The 25,958-nt window shown below is 42.1% G+C and overlaps 1 protein-coding gene across 4 annotated transcripts in view; it reads right to left on the reverse strand.

Annotated features, from left to right (window-relative positions):
- Positions 1–8,174: 8,174 nt before the first annotated feature.
- EDN2 (endothelin 2) overlaps positions 8,175–25,958 on the reverse strand; it is a 32,677-nt gene continuing 14,893 nt past the window's right edge. Inside the window, exons 4-6 of one of the 4 annotated variants that reach the window (XR_012288702.1) lie at positions 13,181–13,279; positions 12,263–12,810; positions 8,175–11,091 (exon numbers count right to left, since the gene is read on the reverse strand). Coding sequence is in view for 3 of the 4 variants with exons in the window: in XM_073666391.1 (XP_073522492.1) it covers positions 10,986–11,091; positions 13,181–13,279 (205 nt within the window). In the remaining variant the exon portion in view is untranslated. The remainder of the gene's footprint in view (positions 11,092–12,262; positions 12,811–13,180; positions 13,280–25,958) is intronic. The other 3 variants (XM_073666391.1, XM_073666390.1, XM_073666392.1) reach the window with 3 other exon arrangements.

The following is a 25,958-nucleotide window of genomic DNA, read 5'->3' on the forward strand; positions in this document are numbered from 1 at the left end:
ATATCATCCAAAAGTTAATTTATTTTAGTTCTTCAATACAAAAAGTTAAACTCATATATTATATAGAGTCATTACAAACAGAGCGATCTATTTCAAGTGTTTATTTCTGTTAATGTTGATGATTATGGCTTACAGCCAATGAAAACACAAGTCATTATCTCAGTAAATTAGAATACTTTATAACAACAGCTTGAAAAATGTTTTTAAAATCCGAAATGTTGGCCTACTGAAATGTATATTCAGTAAATGCACTCAATACTTGGTCAGGGCTCCTTTTGCATCAATTACTGCATCAATGCGGCGTGGCATGGAGGCGATCAGCCTGTGGCACTGCTGGAGTGTTATGGAAGCCCAGGTTGCTTTGATAGCAGCTTTCAACTTGTCTGCATTGTTGGGTCTGGTGTCTCTCATATTCCTTTTGACAATACCCCATAGATTCTCTATGGGGTTAAGGTCAGGCGAGTTTGCTGGCCAATCAAGCACAGTGATACTGTTGTTTTTAAACCAGGTATTGGTACTTTTGGCAGTGTGGACAGTTGCCAAGTCCTGCTGGAGAAAGAAATTTCCATCTCCAAAAAGCTTGTCAGCAGAGGGAAGCATGAAGTGCTCTAAAATTTCCTGGTAGACGGCTGCATTGACTTTGGTCTTGATAAAACAAAGTGGACCTACACCAGCAGATGAAATGGCTCCCCAAACCATCACTGATTGTGGAAACTTCACACCAGACCTCAAGCAGCTTGGATTGTGTGCCTCTCCACTCTTCCTCCAGACTCTGGGGCCTTGATTTCCAAATGAAATGCAAAATTTACTTTCATCTGAAAACAACACCTTGGACCACTGAGCAACACACAGTCCAGGTCTTTTTCTCCTTGGCCCAGGTAAAACGCTTCTGGAATTGTCTATTTGTCATGAGTGGCTTGACACAAGGAATGCGACACTTGTAGCTCATGTACTGGATATGTCTGTGTGTGGTGGCTCTTGAAGCAATGACTCCAGCAGCAGTCCACTCTTTATGAATCTCTGCCAAATTTTTGAATGGCCTTTTCTTAACAATCCTTTCAAGGCTGCGGTTATCCCAGTTGCTTGTGCACCTTTTTTTACCACACTTTTTCCTTCCACTCAACTTTCCATTAATATGGTTGGATACAGCACTCTGTGAACAGCCAGCTTCTTTAGCAATGACCTTTTGTGGCTTAACCTCCTTGTGGAGTGTGTCAATGACTGCCTTCTGGACATCTGTCAAGTCAGCAGTCTTCCCCATGATTGTGGAGCCTACTGAAACAGACTAAGGGACCTTTTTAAATGCATCGGAAGCCTTTGCAGGTGTTTCTTGTTAATTATTCTAATTTACTGAGATAATGACTTGTGTTTTCATTGGCTGTAAGCCATAATCATCAACATTAACAGAAATAATAATTTGAAATAGATCACTCTGTTTGTAATGACTATATAATATATGAGTTTCACTTTTTGTATTGAAGAACTGAAATAATTTAACTTTTGGATAATATTCTAATTTATTGAGAAGCACTATATATATATATATATATATATATATATATATATATATATATATATATATACTAGCTATTGAACCCGTTCTACGCCCGGGTGGCGAGCATTTTTATTGGTACATTTTTAATTTTATTAAATTATCCTGCGCCATTTGGTTTAAAGATGTCTGCGAATTTGCATAAACAGTGTCTTCAATAAAATGGCGCCGCAGTGTGGTATGCACACGTGCTGACTGTGGTGCCTCACTGTGCAGGCGCCACCCATCCCGTCCAGCATATATAAGATGTACTGAGAATACAGGGGGTGTACTCACTTACGCTGAACACTGTACATAACGTACTGAGAATTCAGGGGGTGTACTCACTTATGCTGAGCGCTCTATGTATAACGTACTGAGAATGCAGGGGGGTGTACTCACTTATGCTGAGCACTGTATGTATAATGTACTGAGAATACAAGGGGGTGTACTCACTTATGCTGAGCGCTGTATGTATAACGTACTGAGAATACAGGGGGGGTGTACTCACTTATGCTGAGCGCTGTATGTATAACGTACTGAGAATACAGGGGGGAGTACTCACTTATGCTGAGCGCTGTATGTATAACATACTGAGAATACAGGGGGTGTACTCACTTATGCTGAGCGCTGTATGTATAACGTACTGAGAATACAGGGGGGGTGTACTCACTTACGCTGAGCGCTGTATGTATAACGTACTGAGAATACAGGGGGTGTACTCACTTACGCTGAACACTGTACATAACGTACTGAGAATACAGGGGGGTGTACTCACTTACGCTGAGCGCTCTATGTATAACGTACTGAGAATGCAGGGGGGTGTACTCACTTATGCTGAGCACTGTATGTATAATGTACTGAGAATACAAGGGGGTGTACTCACTTATGCTGAGCGCTGTATGTATAACGTACTGAGAATACAGGGGGGGTGTACTCACTTATGCTGAGCGCTGTATGTATAACGTACTGAGAATACAGGGGGGTGTACTCACTTATGCTGAGCGCTGTATGTATAACATACTGAGAATACAGGGGGTGTACTCACTTATGCTGAACGCTGTATGTATAACGTACTGAGAATACAGGGGGGGTGTACTCACTTACGCTGAGCGCTGTATGTATAACGTACTGAGAATACAGGGGGGTGTACTCACTTATGCTGAGCACTGTATGTATAACATACTGAGAATACAGGGAGTGTACTCACTTATGCTGAGAGCTGTATGTATAACGTACTGAAAATACAGAGGGGTGTACTCACTTACGCTGAGCGCTGTATGTACAGTGCCTACAAGTAGTATTCAACCCCCTGCAGATTTAGCTGGTTTGATAAGATGCAAATAAGTTAGAGCCTTCAAACTGCAAACGAGAGTAGGTTTTATGAACAGAAGCATAAATCTTACAAACCAAAAAGTTATGTTGCTCAGTTGAATTTTATTAAATTTTAAACATAAAAGTGTGGGTCAATTATTATACAACCCCTATGTTTAATATTTTGTGGAATAACCCTTGTTTGCAATTACAGCTAATAATCGTCTTTTATAAGACCTGATCAGGCCGGCACAGGTCTGTGGAGTTATCTTGGCCCACTCGTCCATGCAGATCTTCTCCAAGTTATCTAGGTTCTTTGAGTGTCTCATGTGGACTTTATTCTTGAGCTCCTTCCACTAGTTTTCAATTGGGTTAAGGTCAGGAGACTGACTAGGCCACTCCAACACCTTGACTTTTTCCTTATTGAACCAGGCCTTGGTTTTCTTGGCTGTGTGCTTTGGGTCGTTGTCTTGTTGGAAGATGAAATTACGACCCATCTTAAGATCCTTGATGGAGGAGCGGAGGTTCTTGGCCAAAATCTCCAGGTAGGCCGTGCTATCCATCTTCCCATGGATGCGGACCAGATGGCCAGGCCCCTTAGCAGAGAAACAGCCCCACAGCATGATGCTGCCACCACCATGCTTGACTGTAGGGATGGTATTCTTGGGGTCGTATGCAGTGCCATCCAGTCTCCAAACGTCACGTGTGTGGTTGGCACCAAATATCTCGATCTTGGTCTCATCAGACCATAGAACCTTGAACCAGTCTGTCTCAGAGTCCTCCAAGTGATCATGAGCAAACTGTAGAAGAGCCTTGACATGACGCTTTGAAAGTAAAGGTACCTTACAGGCTCGTCTGGAACGGAGACCATTGCGGTGGAGTACGTTACTTATGGTAGTGACTGAAACCAATGTCCCCACTGCCATGAGATCTTCCCGGAGCTCCTTCCTTGTTGTCCTTGGGTTAGCCTTGACTCTTCGGACAAGCCTGGCCTCGGCACGGGAGGACACTTTCAAAGGCTGTCCTAGCCGTGGAAGGCTAACAGTAGTTCCATAAGCCTTCCACTTACGGATGATGCTCCCAACAGTGGAGATAGGTAGGCCCAACTCCTTGGAAAGGGTTTTGTACCCCTTGCCAGCCTTGTGACCCTCCAAGATCTTGTCTCTGATGGCCTTGGAATGCTCCTTTGTCTTTCCCATGTTGACCATGTCTGAGTGCTGTTCACAAGTTTGGGGAGGGTCTTAAATAGTCAGAAAAGGCTGGCAAAAGAGATCTTTAATCCACACATGTGAAGCTCATTATTCTTGGTGCCTGAACTACTTCTTAATACTTTAGGGGGACCAAACAGAATTCTTGTGGTTTGAGGGGTTGAATAATAAATGACACTCTGAATTAACTTTTTACGTTTTTAAAAAAAAAAAAAAATTTGCTGCAGTGCATTTCCCACTTCCAGGCTGATCTACAGTACAAATGTCACAATGCCAAGTTAATTCCGCATGTGTCAACCAGCTAAATCTGCAGGGGGTTGAATACTACTTGTAGGCACTGTATAACGTACTGAGAATACAGGGGGGTGTACTCACTTATGCTGAGAGCTGTATGTATAACGTACTGAGAATACAGGGGGGTGTACTCACTTACGCTGAGCGCTGTATGTATAACGTACTGAGAATACAGGGGGGTGTACTCACTTACGCTGAGCGCTGTATGTATAACGTACTGAGAATACAGGGGGGTGTACTCACTTATGCTGAGCGCTGTATGTATAACATACTGAGAATACAGGGGGGTGTACTCACTTATGCTGAGCGCTGTATGTATAACGTACTGAGAATACAGGGGGGTGTACTCACTTATGCTGAGCGCTGTATGTATAACGTACTGAGAATACAGGGGGGTGTACTCACTTATGCTGAGCGCTGTATGTATAACATACTGAGAATACAGGGGGGTGTACTCACTTATGCTGAGCGCTGTATGTATAACGTACTGAGAATACAGGGGGGTGTACTCACTTATGCTGAGCGCTGTATGTATAACGTACTGAGAATACAGGGGGGTGTACTCCCTTTTGCTGAGCGTTGTATGTATAATGTACTGATAATGCAGGGGGGTGTACTCACTTATGCTGACTGCTGTGTATATAATGTACTGATAATATAGGAGTGTACTCACGAATGTGTCTCTCTTCCTCTCTCTCTCTTGTCCTGGACATATTGTCGTCATGGCACCATACTGAGCATGCTCAGTCTATCGAGGCTTCGGACAGAGACACACATCCCCGGTTATATTATAGATACACGAGCAGTCGATTCATGCTGCCCTAGTCCAGCATCCAGTCTGGTCCTCTGCAATAACAGGCTTTCACTTCTTCATTTGGACTAGGGACTGGATACTGGACTAGGGCAGGACAAATGGACTTGTTTATCTAGTCATCTCTCTACATACGGTATATATAATGTATGTGTAGCGCCCTGCAAAGACAAGTGTCACAAAAATCTGTGAACTCTGATGGTGTGAGAAGCAAGCTCTTCAGCCATTTTTACACACGCATGTAATTAATGTTATTGTGAAGTCTGGTGGGTAGCAGTCCCTGCAGGAGAACTACTTAGCCCAGAAGAAGCAACCCTATGCCCCTGAGATTGGGTGGTGCTGGAGATCACGGAGGCCAGCCAGTGCCTTTGCTGTGGTCGCTGTCGGGACGCCAGCAAAATCTGTGCAGCTGCATGGGACTTAGTGTCCTGGGCAGTTCAAAAAGTGCCCAACAGCCAGACGACGTCAGTTAGGGATCAGAGGAGAGATGTCTATGTATGATCTTGCATCCCTTCCACAACTTTCCCCATTATATTCCAGTGAGGACGGCCTGTTGGCAGGCAAGACCACCATGACAGTTGACCGCCATTACGCCCCGGCTTGGTGGAGACTGAGCCAGACATCTGTATAGTGAATTTTGCGCATGTAAAAGAAAAAATTGGTTTGTGTCACTATCTCTTGAGAATCCATATTTTTCTTTGTACATCTATTGAGCTGTGTGAATGCTTGAATTTTTCTTTCACAAGGCAAGTTGTTGTTTTTTATACTATTTTGGAAAAACTGTTTTGACTTTTTTTTTCCATTTTCTTTGTGGAGGGGAGACTGGTACGGTAACCTAAAAAATGGGTATTCTGGCTATTTGATTTTTTTTCTTTATGGTGTTTGCCTCTGAATCATTGTACAGTGGCATTTAAAGGGAACTTGTCACCAGGAAAAAACACTTAACTTGCAGATATGGGGTTAAACGTTATTAACCTGCCAGTGCCCGCACTTAGCCGAATGCTGTGAACTTTATTCCTCCCTGGCAGCGTTCCAGTTTCAGTCCAGGTGGCAAGAGTCCGTAAGGTTTGGGGGCTCTGTATACTCTGAACGGTGACTGAAACCCGAATGCTGCCGGGGAAAATAAAGTTAATTTTCTTCCTGCAGTTTTCATCAAAGTGCGGGCAGGTAAATAATGCTATTAACCTGAAGATAAACCCCATATCTGCAAGTTAATAGCTTTTTTTCTGGTGACCTTTAGGTCAGGGGTGGGGAACTTTTTTCAGCTAAGGGCCATTTGAGTATTTATAACATCCTTCAGGGGCTGTACAAATCATGCACCAACTCCGCCCACAAAGTACATCCTGACACTGGTACTGGTGTCAGGACATAACCTTTAACTGCACGTGCCTCAGCGTTCAGCAGTTAATGCTGCATGTTCGTGCTCCCATAGCAGGAAGAAATTAAAGGGCTGGCGGCCGGCAAAATATAGTTACCGGACAAGCACTGTAGGTCATCGAGGACCGTAAATGGCTCGTGAGCCTGAGGTTCCCCACCCCTGCTTTAGGTGGTTAAATAAAAGAAATCAGAAAGCCAAATCCAGTTGATTTTGTTAGAGGCAGGTGCATGCTGAAGGTATAACAAAACCAGCACCAACCGTCTATAGAGTGACCTCAGCTTCTGCGCCCACTTTATACAACTCAATGCCCATATGAGGTATACCTATATTGTATTTATTGTATTGTCAAAAAGGGGTTAAAAGGGAATGTTAGAAAATGGCCTATTGTTTAAATCCAGTTTCATAAGAAGTATAGTATAAAAAAAAAATGACATTTTTTTTTGCATATGTTCATATCTCAATCCACATTATAAAAAGGAGAGCGAAAAAACATACACTACCTCTTCAGTGTAAGCTCATATGCCAATAAAGAATTGTTTGTTCAGCTTTTTTATTTTACTTTTGTTACTGTGAGATATACAAAAGTATAAAAAGAGCCAGGAGATACAATTTAAATGCTCCATTAACAAGCATACTGCTTACTGGAGAATTCAAATTCCATTCTTTTTATCATACAGCTTTTGTTTAAATAATTTATTACAATTTTTAAAACTATATACAAGAAAATGATATTCCCTATCAGGTAATGTATACCTCAATACAACATAACAATAAGTATTATAACAATTACCCGAGGGGAAAAGGAAAGGAAGGTAGGATAGGAGAAGTAAGCTGAAGAGAAAACAGGACTAGGGGAGAAGAGTAGGAATAAGAAACAAATGGAAGGGGTAATATAAACATTTTTTTTTAAAAATTAGGAGTAACCATAATAATATTACACACACAGCAACATTTTATCATACATTTTTTATGGATACATTTCTATACTTTATTCATACAGTACAGGGAATCATCATTTACTAATAAGTACAGTGTAGAGAAGATTAACTTTCAAGCAGAAAATAATTCATTTGACATAAATTACAGACAGAGATGTCACTTCATATACTTCAAGTTATCTTATCAACAATCCCAGGTTCATAAGGTGACGTAGGTGTGACTTTCAGATAGGTGTGCAGCTAGAAAACGCTCTCTGACCCCAGCTACACTGTAATAATGCAGAAGCTTTGTTTTACTCAATCACTTAAGTAAAACATTATTATGCTACATATACCTATACAAAAAATGTGCAAAGCTCAACAAGTAAATAAAAATATATTTTACTAGCTATTGAACTCGTTCTACTCCCGGGTGGCGAGCATTTTTATTGGTATATGGTCTCCCATGCTGGTATGTGCTGCCCCCATCCTGTCCTCACTCCTCACCCCAAATCCTGGTAGGTGTGGCACCCCTCACCCCCATCCTGGTATGCATGGCACCCCTACCCCCATCCTGGTATGCATGGCACCCCTCACCCCCAATCCCGGTAGGCATGGCACCCCTCACCCCCAATCCCGGTAGGCATGGCACCCCTCACCCCCAATCCCGGTAGGCATGGCAACCCTCACCCCCAATCCCGGTAGGCATGGCAACCCTCATCCCCATCCTGGTATGCATGGCACCCCTCACCCCCATCCTGGTATGCATGGCACCCCCTTATCCCCATCCTGGTATGCATGGCACCCCTCAACCCCAATAGGTGTGGCACCCCTCACCCCCATCCTGGTATGCATGGCACCCCCTCATCCCCATCCTGGTATGCATGGCACCCCTCACCCCCAATCCCGGTAGGTGTGGCACCCCTCACCCCCAATCCCGGTAGGCGTGGCACCCCTCATCCTGGTATGCATGGCACCCCTCATCCCCATCCTGGTATGCATGGCACCCCTCATCCCTATCCTGGTATGCATGGTACCCCTCATCCTGGTATGCATGGAACCCCTCATCCCAATTCTGGTATGTATGGCACCCCTCATCCCTATCCTGGTATGCATGGTACTCCTTACCCCACAATCCTGGTATGTGTGGCCCCCTCACCTCCCAATCCTGGCATGTGTGGCCCCCTCACCTCCCAATCCTGGCATGTGTGGCCCCCTCACCTTCCAATCCTGGCATGTGTGGCCCCCTCACCTTCCAATCCTGGCATGTGTGGCCCCCTCATCCCTTTCACGCTGTACACATACAAAAAAATAAACACTTATACTCACCTTTGTTCCCTGTGCTCCGGCGCTGCGTCCCGTTCTACCGGAGGCCGGGGGAGGAGTGTGGCGCCGGAGTATGCGCGTGCCCATAACGATTTTGCTGAAGACACACTGCAAATGTTTCTTCAGTAAAATGGCGCCGGATAGCGCTATGCGCCGATCCGACGCCTCACTCCTGCCCCAGTCTCCGACGAAGAAAGGCGCCGCGGCAACGCTCCTCCCGGTCAGGTAAGTATGTAAGTATGGTGCCGGAGATCGATGTATGCGTTCAGTGTCTACACATACTGTGATCTTTGGTGACATACACACTCATCTTACCTGTAACGGCTGGATGAATGCTTCTGTCTGGAGCCAGACTGCGCGTCGCGCATGCACAGTCTATAAAGGCTTCAGACAGACACGCATCTCTCGTTATATTATAGATTGACAATATTTAAAAAACAATATTAGACATAAAAAATTGAACATATAAAATACAATAAATTAGATGAGTAGTGGCATCACACTACCAGATGTGTAAAGCAAGATAATAAAGTGTCATAGTCATTGTTTCCTAAGCAGTGAAGACAGATACTCAGAAAGAAAGAGCTAAGAGTAATCAAGGTTTGAAAGCAGTGTTGGTAATCAGAAAAAAAATGAAGGGAGGTATCACATAACTGGATTAATACACAGTGGCACTAATAAGACTTCACTTATAAGGAATGCACCAAAAACATATTCCGCATCAAGCTTACTCAATGGGTGGCCCCTGGATATAGCTTGATGTGAAACGCGCATCATAGGCTCCTTTGGGTATCTGTCTTCAATGCTTGTTATCAATGACTTTGATCCTTTAAAAAAAAAAATCTAGGAGTGTGGTGCCATTGCCCATCTATTGTATTATTTTATAGTTCCAACTTTGTATGTCTACCAAAAAATGTTAACTGTAGACAATAAAATATTTTTTTATTTACTTGTTGAGCTTTGCATATTTTTTTGTATAGGCATTTTTCATTCTATTGTGCATATTGGCTTTATACTTTAATTTCAGGCTACTAACGTAGGTGTGGTATTATTATGTTACAGTAATAGATGAAGAATCTACTATCTGTACATAAAACTGGACCACACACTCATAAGTTATCCAATTATGTTCTACATTTACACTATAGTTTTCTTACATTACCAATTATGGTTAGAAACATTCCAGGTGGATGGATGTGTGTAATATATTGCATTTCTTATGTAATCCAAATGCAATCCACTGTACTATACAGAGATTTTCACCATACATATTATTTCCTGTCCCTTCAATTTAATAACCCTTTTTAAGACCCATGCACACTGGTGTAATCACAAGACAGTGAAGTCAATGAAACTTCATCTGTTTGAGGAAAGTCTAGTAACTAGAGGAAAGTCTAGTAACTAGAGGAAACCTATTCACACATGCAAACTACATGCAGCTGCCATTGAAAAATAAGTCTCTCAAGAACGATACTTCTATACAATTTGTTCAAATACTTTTTATAAAATACTAATTATTTTCAAAGTTTAAAGGGAACCTGTCACCTGATTCAGGCTGTCATGAATCAGCACTTGGCTGCATAATTGAAGCCAGGATAATTTTCTCTAAAACCGAGGGTTAAATATACTTTAAAGATCTGGCCAGAGAAACAACTAGTCTGTAGTACAAAGTTCAAACAAAAATAGAAATCCCAAATTACAGGTAGCAGCAGTGTAGTAAAGCATAGGAGAGATGCAGTCACTCATTGGGTTCAGAAACATATTACCCTCATGAGGTGGACTTCACTCTTTATATAGGACTATCCCACTGTCAATAATTCTACAATAGTTCTTTGAGGGGCATTGCTTTCGTTATGCTCAAGAATACCCAACACAATCTTTCTTGTCCTTTTTTTCTGCTCAGTGTACAATAAAGGCTCCAATCAGCTTGGATTCCATAAGTTTCTGTCTTCTTTACGCCTTCTAAACAGTGCATATATGCAATTCTTTAGTAGAATTCTTCAGTTTAGGTTCAAATTGTTTTCCGCTTACTGGAAATCTTTGATCTGCTCTTCCCCTTCCCAAATGGCTGAACAGCCTAAGTTGGTCTCCTGCATGAAGACTCCCTGAGTGATAGAGATGCCACTATGTAGCACAGTAAGCCAGGCAAGACTCCCCCTTCTCTATCAAGCCATCTTTTGTCTAGCTTTTAGTACCTCTCCCTTGCTTAGCTTTTTATTTTACACATTGTAGAGTCTGAAGGCAGCTTAAAAGCAGTGGCTGAGAAGTGTTTTCTGGTGTACACAACTTGTGAGTTGAATGCAGCAACATCCCTGAGGAAGAAGAATGAATATTATAAGATCTCTGTATGTGGTTCTACAAACATCTATACATATAAAGAAGTACATTAGCTACAGAGTTGTTTCTATGTACATTCTAGCATTAGTCATTACAATTTAGTAGCATAATTTTCAATAATTGTGATATATTTTATTGCCCCTACTAATTTAGTTATGGAGATGACCTTTAAAGAAAGTATTACATAAAATGTATTTGTTCGCCAAGCAGTGGTTGAATATCCTTAGCCTAATGGCTCAGTACAAAAGTTGCTTAGCTATCCTCACCATTACTGAAGTCCTTGAAATCTACTGCAGAGGAATTCAATTTCACATTTGTTTATACCTCTTATCTATGTAATTTTTATAGAGCAATTTGTGTCCTTCCAGTGCCTATAAACTGGGAGGAACAGAAGGTAAAAGTTAAGATTTAGGTGAGGCGACATGAGTAAACAGAAGCAGACAGCCTCTTATGTAACTTGCCTTTTCCAACGATATTAACCATTTTAGATAGAACTATGGTATATAGTTCTAAGATGAATGTAAAGAACAAAACAAAACTGGGTTTAAAGTAGCTTAAAAAAAATGATTAATTTGCACTTAAAGGAGTTTTCTGGAGGTTTAACGTCCAGAAATGTCACTTATTTACCCTTTCAGTATATTTATTCATGCACAGATTCAGATACTGCTGCTTTACCATACTGCATGCTTATAAAAAGTAAACTGCATGCACGATCAGCCAAATAACTTGAAAAGGCCTGTGTGTGATGTATGTATGGATGTAGCTAGATGTACTGGTTGGTGTTGATAGAGCTTGGAGATGTTCCAGGTGGAGATAGCTAGAAAAAGGGAGTTAGAATAATGCAAAGCAGGAAAATACTGACAAGTACTAAAAAACAGCCGTAGTCCCAGGTGTCCAAAAAAAGTCTACAACAGGCAGAAAAGTATTCAAATATCTTAATTTTCACTGGGAACATGTTTAAAAAGCAATTCCTAGAATTTTTAACTCACAAAAACACTTTTAATGTAAGCAGTTAAGCACTTTAAAGGGAGAATCTAACCTCTATATCATTTATGCTGCCATGACATGAGAAAGTTGGAGCACTGGAAAGAGCCAATGAGTGGAAACACAGAAAGTGATAAGTGCATTATTTTCTATGCTGTCTACCTGGTAGCGGACACCTGTGACCTTCACTAGTCTTGTTGTGCCAGCCCAGACTTCAGCCATGGTCTAGTAGAGGACTATGGCGGATCTTCATGATGAAAGCATGCAGATTAATAAAATGTACATGCGTGTCACCGAAAGTTACTTTTAAGTTGAAAGTTTATTTAATTTTTGCCTGAGTATTTTTAATATCAGTTCCCAAATATATAAAGCGACAGAATTAGAACTTCCACTGTTCCACTGGCAGCGCTACAGTATTTCCATTTGAATAAAGAGTTTATGCAAAGAAAACTGATAGCAAGATTAGGAATAGCTATTTAGAGATGTCGTAATGCCCTTCTGTATGATATCCATAGAATATGGCTTTGGTTGATGGAAATACGTAGTATATTAATCTATTCAGATAGCAGTGCAGTCCTTTGCCGCTTGTGAGATCAGTGAGGACTTAGGCCTTGTTCACATCTGCATTGAAGACTTTGTTCAAACAAAAGCATAATATGTTGTGCTTTTTTGTAAGGTAAAATTCCGGGCACCATAAGGTATTTCTGTTCCTATAACACAATAGAAATATGGAAATAAGATTGCCGATGTGAACAGAGCCTTACCATGCCTAATAATGCTATAAAGTACCAAAGTACTGTACTAATGGCACACAGCTCTGTTTGTCAAAGCGTTCTACAGTCAAAATAAAAGTAGAGAATCTCTTTAGTATATCTGGTGAAGTTAATCCATGCCAAGGATTTCGTTGTACATGATTGTGAACTTTACTAGTCAGGTTTGATAGTATTGTATGGTTACATGGTTATTACTTTCACACAGATAAGCAGATGCCATTTCTCCTCATATGACAGGTATTCTACATTCAGAGCCTAATTCCAATTCAGTGAATAGTAGTAATAATATTCTTGTACTTTATCTTACCGAAGAACACGCAAAAGACGGACTTGAGACTTCATGTTTAGGAAGTTGTTTACTGGAATCATTTCCTTACTGGATCTTGGTTTACTATCAGCAATGGCTCTAAAGAAAGCAAAAGTATTTTAGTCTTGCTAAAGGCTGGATACATTACAAAAAAACAAAGCTGAATTGTAAACTAAGATTCAGAATGATTTGCCTGTACTAACGCAATGACAGGGTTAAATGCATTTTCTTTTATCGCTTTATTACATGTTTTTTATTGGAGCAATATAAGATGGCTGGCATTCTGGTCATTTTTCACTGACGCCATCCAGACAAAAAAAGATGGATCCGTACCAACTGAAAGATTTTTCTGTTTTTTAAATGGAGTGGAGTAAAATCTAAAATGCTTTCCGCTAGTTTGCGATCCAACAATTCTAAGGAGGCTTTCACCAAGACATGTGGTAATGTTTGTATCCGCAAGATGCCCTAACTAGAAGGCCTGTCCTGTTGACACGCAATTTTTTTTTTTTTACAGATCCACACAATTATTGCTAACTTTAAATGTTCAAACTTAGAATATGCGCTTCAACATTAATCATTGCTCTACCTATCCCAACTTTTAACTTCTGTTATAGACATAAGCCTCAACGTTGAAAGAAATGCTGGAAAAGATTTCTTATGTTGAAATAAGTTGTGAAAGTTAAGAAGCTGTCAGTAGGATCAACCTTCCCAAGCAATCTGCAGTGATATACAGATAATAGAAAGCTGAATGAGATGATACCTTGATATCTTATTTCAGAGAAATCCACATTCTTATATATAAATGAGCTGTTAAGATCTTTGGGCTGATCTGCATGAGAATTGGTCTCCAGAGCTTTTTTTTTTAATAAAACAGGGAGTTACCAGTGAGAGACATCATTTTCAGGAGGAAACTGAGTATTATCTGACAGAATTGCAGGGGTGCCAATACTTTTGGCCACCACTGTAGATGGCTTAGTAGGGTTGATCCTACTGACAGATTCCCTTCAAGGAAAGTGCAGAGCAGAGACTAATTTTGTGTCTTTCAGATAACATATTACGTAAGGAATGAACATTCTGGTTACTTTAGTTATGACATACGGCACAAAAATAAAAAAAAAAGTGGAAACATCTGCAAAAGACCTAAAGCATTGATACCTAAAACAGTCACTGTATAGTAGCGTGGTTTTATTAAGATGCAGGACAAATCTTCATGTTACTTAGCATGCAGAAGGTATAAGACTAACTTTCTTGGGGGAGGTGGAGGGATGGTAGATAAAAGTTTTTGACAGGACTTGTCCTGCAAAATCAAGCCTATACAAACTTAGATTGGTTGAAAAAGCTATGAACAGAATGATGTAAAAATAAACAAAACAACTTAATAAAAATACAATATAAATTTATCACCACAATAAGGTTAAAAATTTATTTTCTCCAGTGTAGTAAACATGGTAAAAATAAATACCCAACGACAAAATGGCTTCTTTTTCTATTCCACTCTAAATATACATTTTATGTATCCATTAGAAAATTAGAAAAGTTGTCAAAGACACAAGCCCTCATGTGGCTATGCTAATGGGAAAAAAAATGTTTTTCTTAAAATACAGAACCAAATGTGTATCATGTATTTATTATATTTTTTTAAATATATAGTAGATGTCAGTGTCATAAATCACTGAGCCATCAAGGCCTAAAATAGGCTGCATGGTTGCCTGGAGAACATTAAGTAAATCTATGTTTTATTGGGTTGATATATTTAAGATATAATCATAATTCATCTATTAGCTTCCACGAATCCCTCATATCTTCACTGTTGAAGAATTGTAACATTACATACAGATCAGAGTACAAATTGTTTAGTTCAATTTCTTTCAAATACATTCAGAATGTAGGGCGTCTTCCAGCCAATGTAACCCCTTCCATTGAGTTTAAAATACACTGTCAGTCTGTCCCCAATCTCTGTATTCATTGCCTACTTAAAGGGATTGTTTGTAAAGGATTAGAAAAAAGTGTCTACTATGTTCTACAAACAGAACAACTATCCAAGAGTGTGTGTGGTATAGGACATGAACAGGGTTAACCTACAATACCAGACACAACCTTGGGCTGTTACTGTATTCCTTTAGAAAGAAAGCTGACATGTTTTTAAAGCTTGTAGCATAACTAAAGAAGTTGTTTAGCATTGGTCACGTCTGTATACGTGAGTGGTGCCAATAATGTCACTAGCCCACATCTGTTGATTGGCATGTATCATGCACATGTTCTTTTCTAATACCAGCACACATACACGATACCGGATGATCCTGCATGTATCCCAACAGGTATGTGGGGATATATAGTAATCAGCCCTCCACCTCTAAAACGTGTGAGAGGCGTCCCTTAGAAAACTTTTGCAGGGTATCCCACTGCTACCCTAGCTCTATCATTAGTTACTTATAGCTAAAGGGGAAACCTGATTTGGTATTTGCAAGTGAGTGAGTATTTTTTATAGCAGACAACTTTTTTTTTTTTTTTTTAAAGAGGACCTGTCACTAGGAAAAGAGTTGCCAGTTTTTGCTCTCACTTTATATTCTCTGCTCCACTGAGTATTCCAGTTTTGGTTTTTTGTTTTTTTTTTGTCTTCAAATCCACCACACATTTCCAGAGATATGGGCATTTTTATTTAGTGCTAATTTGTTTGGTCTTTGCCAATGGGGTGTTGCTCACTGGGTAATGCAGAGTAGCAGATTTAAAAAAAAAAAAAAAGAAAACACTAGAATGCTCCTTGAAGCAGCAGGAATAAAATTAGAGTAAAACTGACCACTCAAAATTTTAACTAAAATCAACAAACACACACACATATATATATATATATATATATATATATATATATATATATATATATATATATATATATATATATATATATATATATATATATATATATATATATATATATATATATATATATATATATATATATATATATATATATATATATATATATATATATATATTATTTATATATGTGTATATATATATTTTTTTTTATCTCATTTAAAGATTTTTCTGTATTTTAATGACTATGAAAATTGTACATTCACACTGAAGGCATCAAAACTATGAACACATGTGGAATTATATACTTAACAAAAAAGTGTGAAACAACTGAAAATATGTCTTATATTCTAGGTTCTTCAAAGTAGCCACCTTTTGCTTTGATGACTGCTTTGCACACTCTTGGCATTCTCTTGATTAGCTTCAAGAGGAAGTTACCGGAAATGGTCTTCCAACAATCTTGAAGGAGTTCCCAGAGATGCTTAGCACTTGTTGGCCCTTTTGCCTTCACTCTGCGGTCCAGCTCACCCTAAACCATCTCGATTGGGTTCAGGTCTGGTGACTGTGGAGGCAAGGTCATCTGGCGTAGCACCCCATCACTCTTTTTCTTGGTCAAATAGCCCTTACACAGCCTGGAGGTGTGTTTGGGGTCATTGTCCTGTTGAAAAATAAATGATGGTCCAACTAAACGCAAACCGGATGGAATAGCATGCCGCTGCAAGATGCTGTGGTAGCCATGCTGGTTCAGTATGCCTTCAATTTTGAATAAATCCTGAACAGTGTCACCAGAAAAGCACCCCCACACCATCACACCTCCTACTCCATGCTTCATGGTGGGAACCAGGCATGTAGAGTCCATCCGTTCACCTTTTCTGCGTCGCACAAAGACACGCTGGTTGGAACCAAAGCTCTCAAATTTGGATTCATCAGACTAAAGCACAGATTTCCACTGGTCTAATGTCCATTCCTTGTGTTCTTTAGCCCAAACAAGTCTCTTCTGCTTGTTGCCTGTCCTTAGCAGTGGTTTCCTAGCAGCTATTTTACCATGAAGGCCTGCTGCACAAAGTCTCCTCTTAACAGTTGTTGTAGAGATGTGTCTGCTGCTAGAACTCTGTGTGGCATTGACCTGGTCTCTAATCTGAGCTGCTGTTAACCTGCAATTTCTGAGGCTGGTGACTCGGAGAAACTCATCCTCAGAAGCAGAGGTGACTCTTGGTCTTCCTTTCCTGGGACGGTCCTCATGTGAGCCAGTTTCTTTGTAGTGCTTGATGGTTTTTGCAACTGCACTTGGGAACACTTTTCAAAGTTTTCCCAATTTTTCGCACTGACTGACCTTCATTTCTTAAAGTAATGATGGCCACTCGTTCATTTTTATAAGAGTCAGCCTGTCAGCATTTTCAGTTGACAGGCGGATGCGCCTATTGGTTATAATTCCACCGGCGGCACTAAAAACCTGCTCTGATAAAACTCTAGCGGCAGGGCAGGCCAGGACCTCCAAGATGTAGAGAGCCAGTTCATTCCACGTGTCCAGCTTGGATACCCAGTAATTATAAGGCACAGAGGAATCACAGAGGACGTTGGTACGGTCGGCAAGGTACTCAGGGCCTGTAAGATGGGAGGGTCTGAGAAAACTGCCCCAGAACTTTGACAGTGTTCCCTTGCCTCTGCTGGATTGTAGTTGTGTCTCTCTCGCCTGTACTCCTTGGTTGTCCAACGAACTGTGACCTCTGCCGCCAGCGTTTTCAGATGGGAATTTTTTTAATAATTCCGCAACAAGGGCCTTCTGGTACTACCCCATTTTAGTAGACCTGTCCGCCTCAGAAATAAGAGATAGAAAGTTCTCCTTGTAGCGTGGGTCTAGAAGTGTCACCAACCAGTAATGACTGTCACCCAAAATTTGGAGAACGCGAGGGTCATGGGAAAGGCAGCGTAACAAACTCAGCCATGTGTGCCAGACTGCTAACAGGCAAGACTTCCGTGTCCTCACCAAGAGGACGACTGATCATGCTCTCCTCCTCCTCCCTGTCCTCAGGCCATTCACACTGAACAGACGATAAGACAGTTGTGCAGGTAGTACCGTCTATAGCGCAAGAAACTAGCTCTTCCTCCTCTTCCTCATAGTCACCCAATCCACGTTGGGATGAGATGAGGCTCGGCTGTGTGTAATCACCCTGTATGGTTCCTTTTTTTTTTGAAAGCCCGAATTCGTGTACTAAACCCGAGTGCGCTTAAAAAAGTGACAAGTGCCACAAAAAAAGTGCACTAGGATGCTGGTCATCTTGAAACCCTCTCCAAAAGGAGAAGGGTCCCCCAAACCATTCCCCGTCCCTCTGAGCCAGAAGGCCACAGCGAGGAACAGGGACAAATAGCCACCTCTAGCCGAAGCCAGAGGCGACCCAATCTTACCCCCAGCACCTGCTCGAGTTCTCACCCGAGCAAGGCACTGGGAGCCAAAGACTGTGCTCCCCTGCCGGAAGAGGGGAGCCAACAATGCTCTCCTCCCGAAAGAGGAGAGCCAGGGGGGGGGGGTTCAGGGGGGAGCGGAACCTGATGGCCACACCCTCCCCCCCTAGACCTGCCAAGAGAGGAACCCGTTAGGGAACTGCATCCCGACAAAATCCTAGTAAGGAAGTGGACACATGTGAATAAGTGGACACACAGTGACCAAATAGATTAAATAGTGAAGATTTCACAGTATAATACTGCCCGGACCTTCGACCGGGAATAGAAAAATTCCCCATCCTAAGGCCAGAAGGCCCGGAATAAGGGTGTGTGTGAAGAAAGAAAAATTGAATTGCTTGTGCAAATGTGCCAAGAACTCAAGTGGGGTTCCCAATCCCAGTGAGTTAAGGAACACCAGGGTCACCACTCCCGGGGCACTTCACACTTCGGGCTTTCGATCTTCCCCGGCCCAATGGCGTCGATCCTGGGGGGCCATGCTTTCCACCAGATGACTATATTAGCCACCTGGCGTACTAACAAGCGCCTAAACCCCAGTGTGCATGATGTATCAATCTACTAGGGCAGCCGACGGCCTTAGCTGCCTTTTCGAAAGATACTACACTTGATCTTAGCCAAAAGGCAGAGAAGCTACCTGACTTTGATATGGGCACGCACGCTAAGCCTTCATCTTTTCCGGAAGATGATGGCCGATTTATTCAACCATCATTTGCCTCTAACAGCCGCGAATGGAGCAGAGCTCTTCCTGCGGCTGTTAACCTGCTAAATGCCGCTGTCAGTCTCTGACAGTGGCATTTAATACACACTGAAATGATCACGGGTTGCCATGACAGCCGGGGGTCTACCTCTGTATTTGTCATGGTTCTCCTGCAAAAGTCAGCGTGATTTTCACTGTAGTGATTATCACTATACATAGCAGTACTGATGCAAAAAAATCAACATGGTATTAGTAAAAATGTCAGCTCAGGGCACAAATAAGCCCTCACATAGCACCATATCTCAAAAAATGAAAACGTTATGTGTCTCGGAAAATGGTGACACGCAAGATTTTGTTTTTTGTTTTTTATACAATGTTCCTAATTTTTGTCACCACTTAAAAAAAAACTAAACTTGTTTGGTATCTGCACAATCATACTGACCTGGAGAATCATACTGACTGGTCGGTGTTATTGTAAAATGAATATATGGTACATAAAATAAAACAATTGTGGAATTGCAATTTCAACACTAGGATTTTTTCCTGCTTTCTCATGCATCACCTGATAAAATAAATGAAGTCATTCAAAAGTACGATTCATCCCACAAAAAACAAACCCTCACCTGGCTATGGGGACAGAAAAGTAAAAAGTTATGACTCTTGGAAGAAGGGAGAAAAAAAACTAAAACAAAAAACTAAAATTGACCATCACGTGAAGGGGATAAGTTTAGTGATGAGTGAGCGTTCTTGCCACTGCTCTGTCCTCGCCAGAGCATCACCCTGCTCGACGAGCATTTCCGAGTTGCTCGGACGGGAGCTTGGGTCCCCGCCCAGCATGTTTGGCGCTCTTTAGAGAGCCAATGAACATGCAAGGATTGTCTGCCACGCACTGTAATTCCGTAGCCATGTTGGTTGTGGCATTACAGTGGCTGGCCGCATAGGGTCATCGGGTCTATATAAGACATGGCGCCGCCATGCTCATCACAGTGTACCCCGGAAACAGGCAGAGTAGGGCGAGCTGCTGCTGTGTGAGGGACAGAATTGGCGGTGTAAGTTAGATATAGGTAGTGGTACTCCAGGAGTAAATATGGAAAAATGGATTATATATATATACAGTACAGATCAAAAGTTTGGACACACCTTCTCATTTAAAGATTTTTATGTATTTTCATGATTATGAAAATTGTACATTCACACTGAAGGCATCAAAACTATGAATTAACACATGTGGAATTATATACTTAGCAAAAAAGTGTGAAACAACTGAAAATATGTCTGATATTCTAGGTTCTTCAAAGTAGCCACCTTTTGCTTTGATGACTGCTTTGCACACTCTTGGCATTCTCTTGATGAGCTTCAAGAGGTAGTCACCGGAAATTGTTTTCACTTCACAGGTGTACCCTGTCAGGTTTAATAAGTGGGATTTCTTGCCTTATAAATGGGGTTGGGACCATCAGTTGTGTTGTGCAGAAGTCTGGTGGATACACAGCTGATAGTCCTACTGAATAGACTGTTAGAATTTGTATTATGGCAAGAAAAAAGCAGCTAAGTAAAGAAAAACAAGTGGCCATCATTACTTTAAGAAATGAAGGTCAGTCAGTGCGACAAATTGGGAAAACTTTGAAAGTGTCCCCAAGTGCAGTTGCAAAAACCATCAAGCGCTACAAAGAAACTGGCTCACATGAGGACCGCCCCAGGAAAGGAAGACCAAGAGTCACCTCTGCTTCTGAGGATAAGTTTATCCGAGTCACCAGCCTCAGAAATCGCAGGTTAACAGCAGCTCAGATTAGAGACCAGGTCAATGCCACACAGAGTTCTAGCAGCAGACACATCTCTACAACAACTGTTAAGAGGAGACTTTGTGCAGCAGGCCTTCATGGTAAAATAGCTGCTAGGAAACCACTGCTAAGGACAGGCAACAAGCAGAAGAGACTTGTTTGGGCTAAAGAACACAAGGAATGGACATTAGACCAGTGGAAATCTGTGCTTTAGTCTGATGAATCCAAATTTGAGATCTTTGGTTCCAACCAGCGTGTCTTTGTGCGACGCAGAAAAGGTGAACGGATGGACTCTACATGCCTGGTTCCCACTGTGAAGCATGGAGAAGGAGGTGTGATGGTGTGGGGGTGCTTTGCTAGTGACACTGTTTGGGATTTTTTCAAAATTGAAGGCATACTGAACCAGCATGGCTACCACAGCATCTTGCAGCGGCATGCTATTCCATCCGGTTTGCGTTTAGTTGGACCATCATTTATTTTTCAACAGGACAATGACCCTAAACACACCTCCAGGCTGTGTAAGGGCTATTTGACCAAGAGGGAGAGTGATGGGGCGCTACACCAGATGACATGTCCTCCACAGTCACCAGACCTGAACCCAATCGAGATGGTTTGGGGTGAGCTGGACCGCAGAGTGAAGGCAAAAGGGCCAACAAGTGCTAAGCATCTCTGGGAACTCCTTCAAGATTGTTGGAAGACCATTTCCGGTGACTACCTCTTGAAGCTCATCAAGAGAATGCCAAGAGTGTGCAAAGCAGTCATCAAAGCAAAAGGTGGCTACTTTGAAGAACCTAGAATATAAGACATATTTTCAGTTGTTTCACACTTTTTTGTTAAGTATATAATTCCACATGTGTTAATTCATAGTTTTGATGCCTTCAGTGTGAATGTAGAATTTTCAAAGTCAGGAAAATACAGAAAAATCTTTAAATGAGGTGTGTCCAAACTTTTGGTCTGTACTGTATATATACACACACACACACACACACACACTCCTGGAGTACCACTACCACACATATACAATATATACATAGACATAGCCCCAGATATCAGGGGCCAGGGTTATTTTTTATCTTAATCCTGATTATTTGCTTAAAAAGCAAACCAGAGTACACCATTTTACTGCTCCATTTGCTTGTTCGCAGAATACAGTCAGATTTTTTTGATTTTATTCACATCACTGTATTGTGGAAGCAGAGAAACTTTTTCCAATGATCAGACATGATCCCATATGACTGCCATAATAAAAAAATTTTGTGGAAAGTGCCAAATATTCCACTCCATTTAAAGTCAAACAGCTGTGTTTTGTTGATCCAATTGACACTTGGACAAATACCATACTTTTAGGTGACTGCCTGAAACCGTGGCAATCAGACGTGATCCCATATGACTGCCCTAATACTCCAGCAATTTTTGTGAGCGTGTCAAATTGTGACATGCAGAAGTAGTGCTGTTGCATACTGTGACATCCAGAAGTAGTGCTGTTGCTTTAAAAGCATTCAGCAACTATTAGAAGTAACACAAGCACAGGAAGTAGTGTGCTCCAGAAGCATCCAGCAACTAGAGGGGTGAACAGTCACAGGAGAAGGGGAGTGTTTTAGCAGAGCCCCAGGGGGATTGTGGGGAAGTTGTTTACTGCTTGGCTGGAGCCGAAGAGAAAGGTGGTGTGCGTTCTGTATCTCACAGAAGTGCCCCTGCAAGTGAAAAGGATTCAAGTCAGCAGTGAAGCTAAGCACAGGTCAGGTAGAGTTCCTGAACTAGCAGTGCAGAGTATTGTCAGGCAGAAAGATAAGGACTGGAAGAAATGGTGCCACAGGGATCATATCCCTCAGCAAACCCTCTCCACCCCCCATCTCACAGTGCTGTAAAGAATGTTGTGTTCATTAATGTGCCTTTGTACTAGAACTATGCTGTCCTGTACTACTGGGAAGATTGAACTGCTGTGCTGCTAAGGAAACTGTACTGTTTGTCACTGGAGCCGGTTGCTCACAAGACTTAGCTTGCACTGGCTGTGCGGCTTCTTATTAAATGCTACGGTTCTGCCGCTTATGAGGACTCTTGTCAAGTGTGTCTGGGCAGCAAGTGAAAATCTACGTGTATGTGCCTGAGGGTTAATACCCCTGTGTGCCTGAGAGAAGCTGCAGCACATGGTCTATAGTCGCCCTGAGTAACGGTTCCCTGGGATTCCAAAGAATGCATGTAACCGGTCTCGCCCCTATCTGAACCTAGCAGTGTGCGTGTAACAAAATATTACACTCCATTTAAAGTATTGCAGTTGTGCGTTCAAACCTATTCACAGTTGGTTGCTGACAAATAGCATATCTGTGAACAATGTTGTCACAGTATTACGCCACTTTTACGGACTGATAATAAAACATACAAAAACCAAGCTAAAATGGAAAAATGTGAAGAAACATTCTTTCAAGGGTAACGACTTATAAGACCAAAGAAATACTAAAAAAAAAGTTATGGACTGTGGAAGACATTTATGCAACCAGAATGAACACTCATCTGGAGCTGATACCACCTAGCAGCACCTGTCCCTATTGTAAATGCATCTAACAGCGTTATCGATAGGGAATAGAATAGATTAATTTTTTGGGGGCAGCACACAGTATAAGGCAATAAATAATACCTGGCTTGATCAGTGTAATAAGCTATCCATACTGAGATACCTCACTCGTAAACGAATTTCAGATAAAACAGTTAATATTCTAGAATATGGATTCTATTTGAATTGTCCTTCCCGTTATTAAGGAGTGGGTCTCCTATACTATTATTGCATATGCAGCAATTTCAAGGGCTGCCAAAAATTAGGACACTCCAATACACATTTGAAGAGGCATAAAAAAAAAATTAACACCGTAGGATCTTGCCAATGTAACCTCAATGTAATCACATTGTTCAGCTCCTGCACCTCCATCTCCAAAATGACCACATCAGTCGCAAGCTGGAAGAACTGCAGCACTGCCTTGGCCAAGCGGCAAAAGGCTGTGCTGAAAATATGCTTTTGCTTAGGTGACAAACCGCACAACGCTGCAGAGTTGTTGAATGCTGTAACAGCAGGCAGATCTGTGGTTCTCACCTCTGAACATACAGCCAGGTATGGTCTTGTGTGACAATGGCCGGAACCTGGTGGAGAAATGACAGCTGGAGTAGATACGGTTTCCCTCTATGCCAGTACTTTCATGCGACCTAAAGAATATGGCTGTGGTGAAATACAACTCTCTCCAAGAAGCAGCCCTGGCTAAGAAAAGTCTGTGTGAAGGTTCCCGGACACTATGGCTGCTATTTCACTGTGGATTGGAAGTGCTTATGCATGTTATTTCTCAAAACGCATTGCAGATCAGGCCATTGCCCAACTCTGTAGTCATGAAATTCAAGACACAAAGAAAGATCTTTGTATGTCAAAGCACCATCGAGAAGTGTGAGCTAATGTTGGATAGGCTGCCATTGCTTATGCAATAAGCTGCATCAGAGGCCTTCCTGGGAGAAATGACAGCAAGAGTAGATACAGTTTCCCTCTATGCCAGTCCTTTGACAGAGCTAAAGAATATGGCTGTGGTGAAATATAACTCACTGAGAAGCAGTGTCAGACTGATAACATTGGGCCCACCAGAGGATTTGATTCTGAGGGGCCACCTTTCTCAAGAGCCCCATAGCAGTTGCAAGGTTTGTGCTATGAACTCTCCAGAAGGAGAGGCCAGGGCCCACCAGAGGCCCATCCAATCCTGCTGAGAAGCGGCCCTGGCTTAAAGTCTGTGTGAAGGTTCCTGGACACTATGGCTGCTTTTTTTTATTGAGGAGAAAACCCACGCAAACACAGGGGGAACATACAAAATCCTTGCAGATGTTGTCCTTGGTGGAATTTGAACCCAGGACCCCAGCGCTGCAAGGCTTCAGTGCTACCCACTGAGCCACTGTGCTGCCCTCTGTTCTCCCTCTGATATCTAACATGCTGGTGAAACTTGCACCTACTGCCACTCAGTATCTTCAGCTTCTTTGTGAGAAACTAATGTATTTGAGCAGCCACTCAGTCTACCAAATAAAATTCCCGAGAAAATTGTGGATAGCTTCGCTGCTGGTAGCGGGGGCACTGCCAACAACATGACGTCGTGCCATTGTTCACTGGAAATATTCCAGGCTGGTAGGAGCCAAGCTGATTCCCACAGAAAAGTACCAGCATCAAGCTAAGGAAATGGTGGCCTCTTTCATCATCACAACCTCACCTCGGCACTATAAACTCTCCTGAAGGAGAAGCCAGGGCCCACCGGAGGAGTCTCCGGTTCTCTGGTGGGCTCATCCATCACTGCCGAGAAGCAGCCCTGGCTAAGAATATTGTGGGGGAAGGACACTATGGCTGCTCTTTTACTGTGGACTCTATAAGATTGCAATCTATAAGATCCCTTCACTGGTCCCCATTGCCCAGAGACTCCAGTTCAAAACCCTAACCATGACATGCAAAGCCATTGTAACATACCTGGCGGCGTCCTTGCATAGTGGTCCATCTCCCACTGTGCAAGAGCGCGCACTTGATCTCCTGTCCAGAATGTCTCTCTGGCTTCCCTCCTTGCTGTCTGTTTGTCTGTTTTGGCTGCATAGGGCGACGCCCGCTGAACTTCCTGTTTCTTGTACCTGCTGCGGACACGCCCCTGTTGCACCTTCAGCCTATTGCTGTCCATCTTTGGGTATTTATACCACCTTCTTCCTCAAGATGGCGCCTGAGCATAGTGTTTCATTCAGTGTGTGCTTGCACTCTGAAGGTGCCAGGTCCCGTTCTGTGTTCTCTTGTCTGCCTATCCTGGAGGCTGTATTTCCAGGCCTGTCTGAACACGCTCCTAGCCTGTTCCTCCTGCCTTCTAGGGGCCGATTACCTAGACCCGTTCCTGTATCTTGTCTGACCTGTCTGAACACGCTCCTAGCCTGTTCCTCCCGCCTTCTAGGGGCCGATTACCTAGACCCGCTCCTGTATCTTGTCTGTCCTGTCTGAACACGCTCCTTGCCTGTTCGTCCTGCCTCTCTGGGGGCC

The sequence above is a fragment of the Phyllobates terribilis genome, unplaced genomic scaffold (assembly GCF_046119375.1).
Source record: "Phyllobates terribilis strain yellow unplaced genomic scaffold, ASM4611937v1 Scaffold_2__4_contigs__length_985480577, whole genome shotgun sequence".
NCBI lineage: Eukaryota > Metazoa > Chordata > Amphibia > Anura > Dendrobatidae > Phyllobates > Phyllobates terribilis.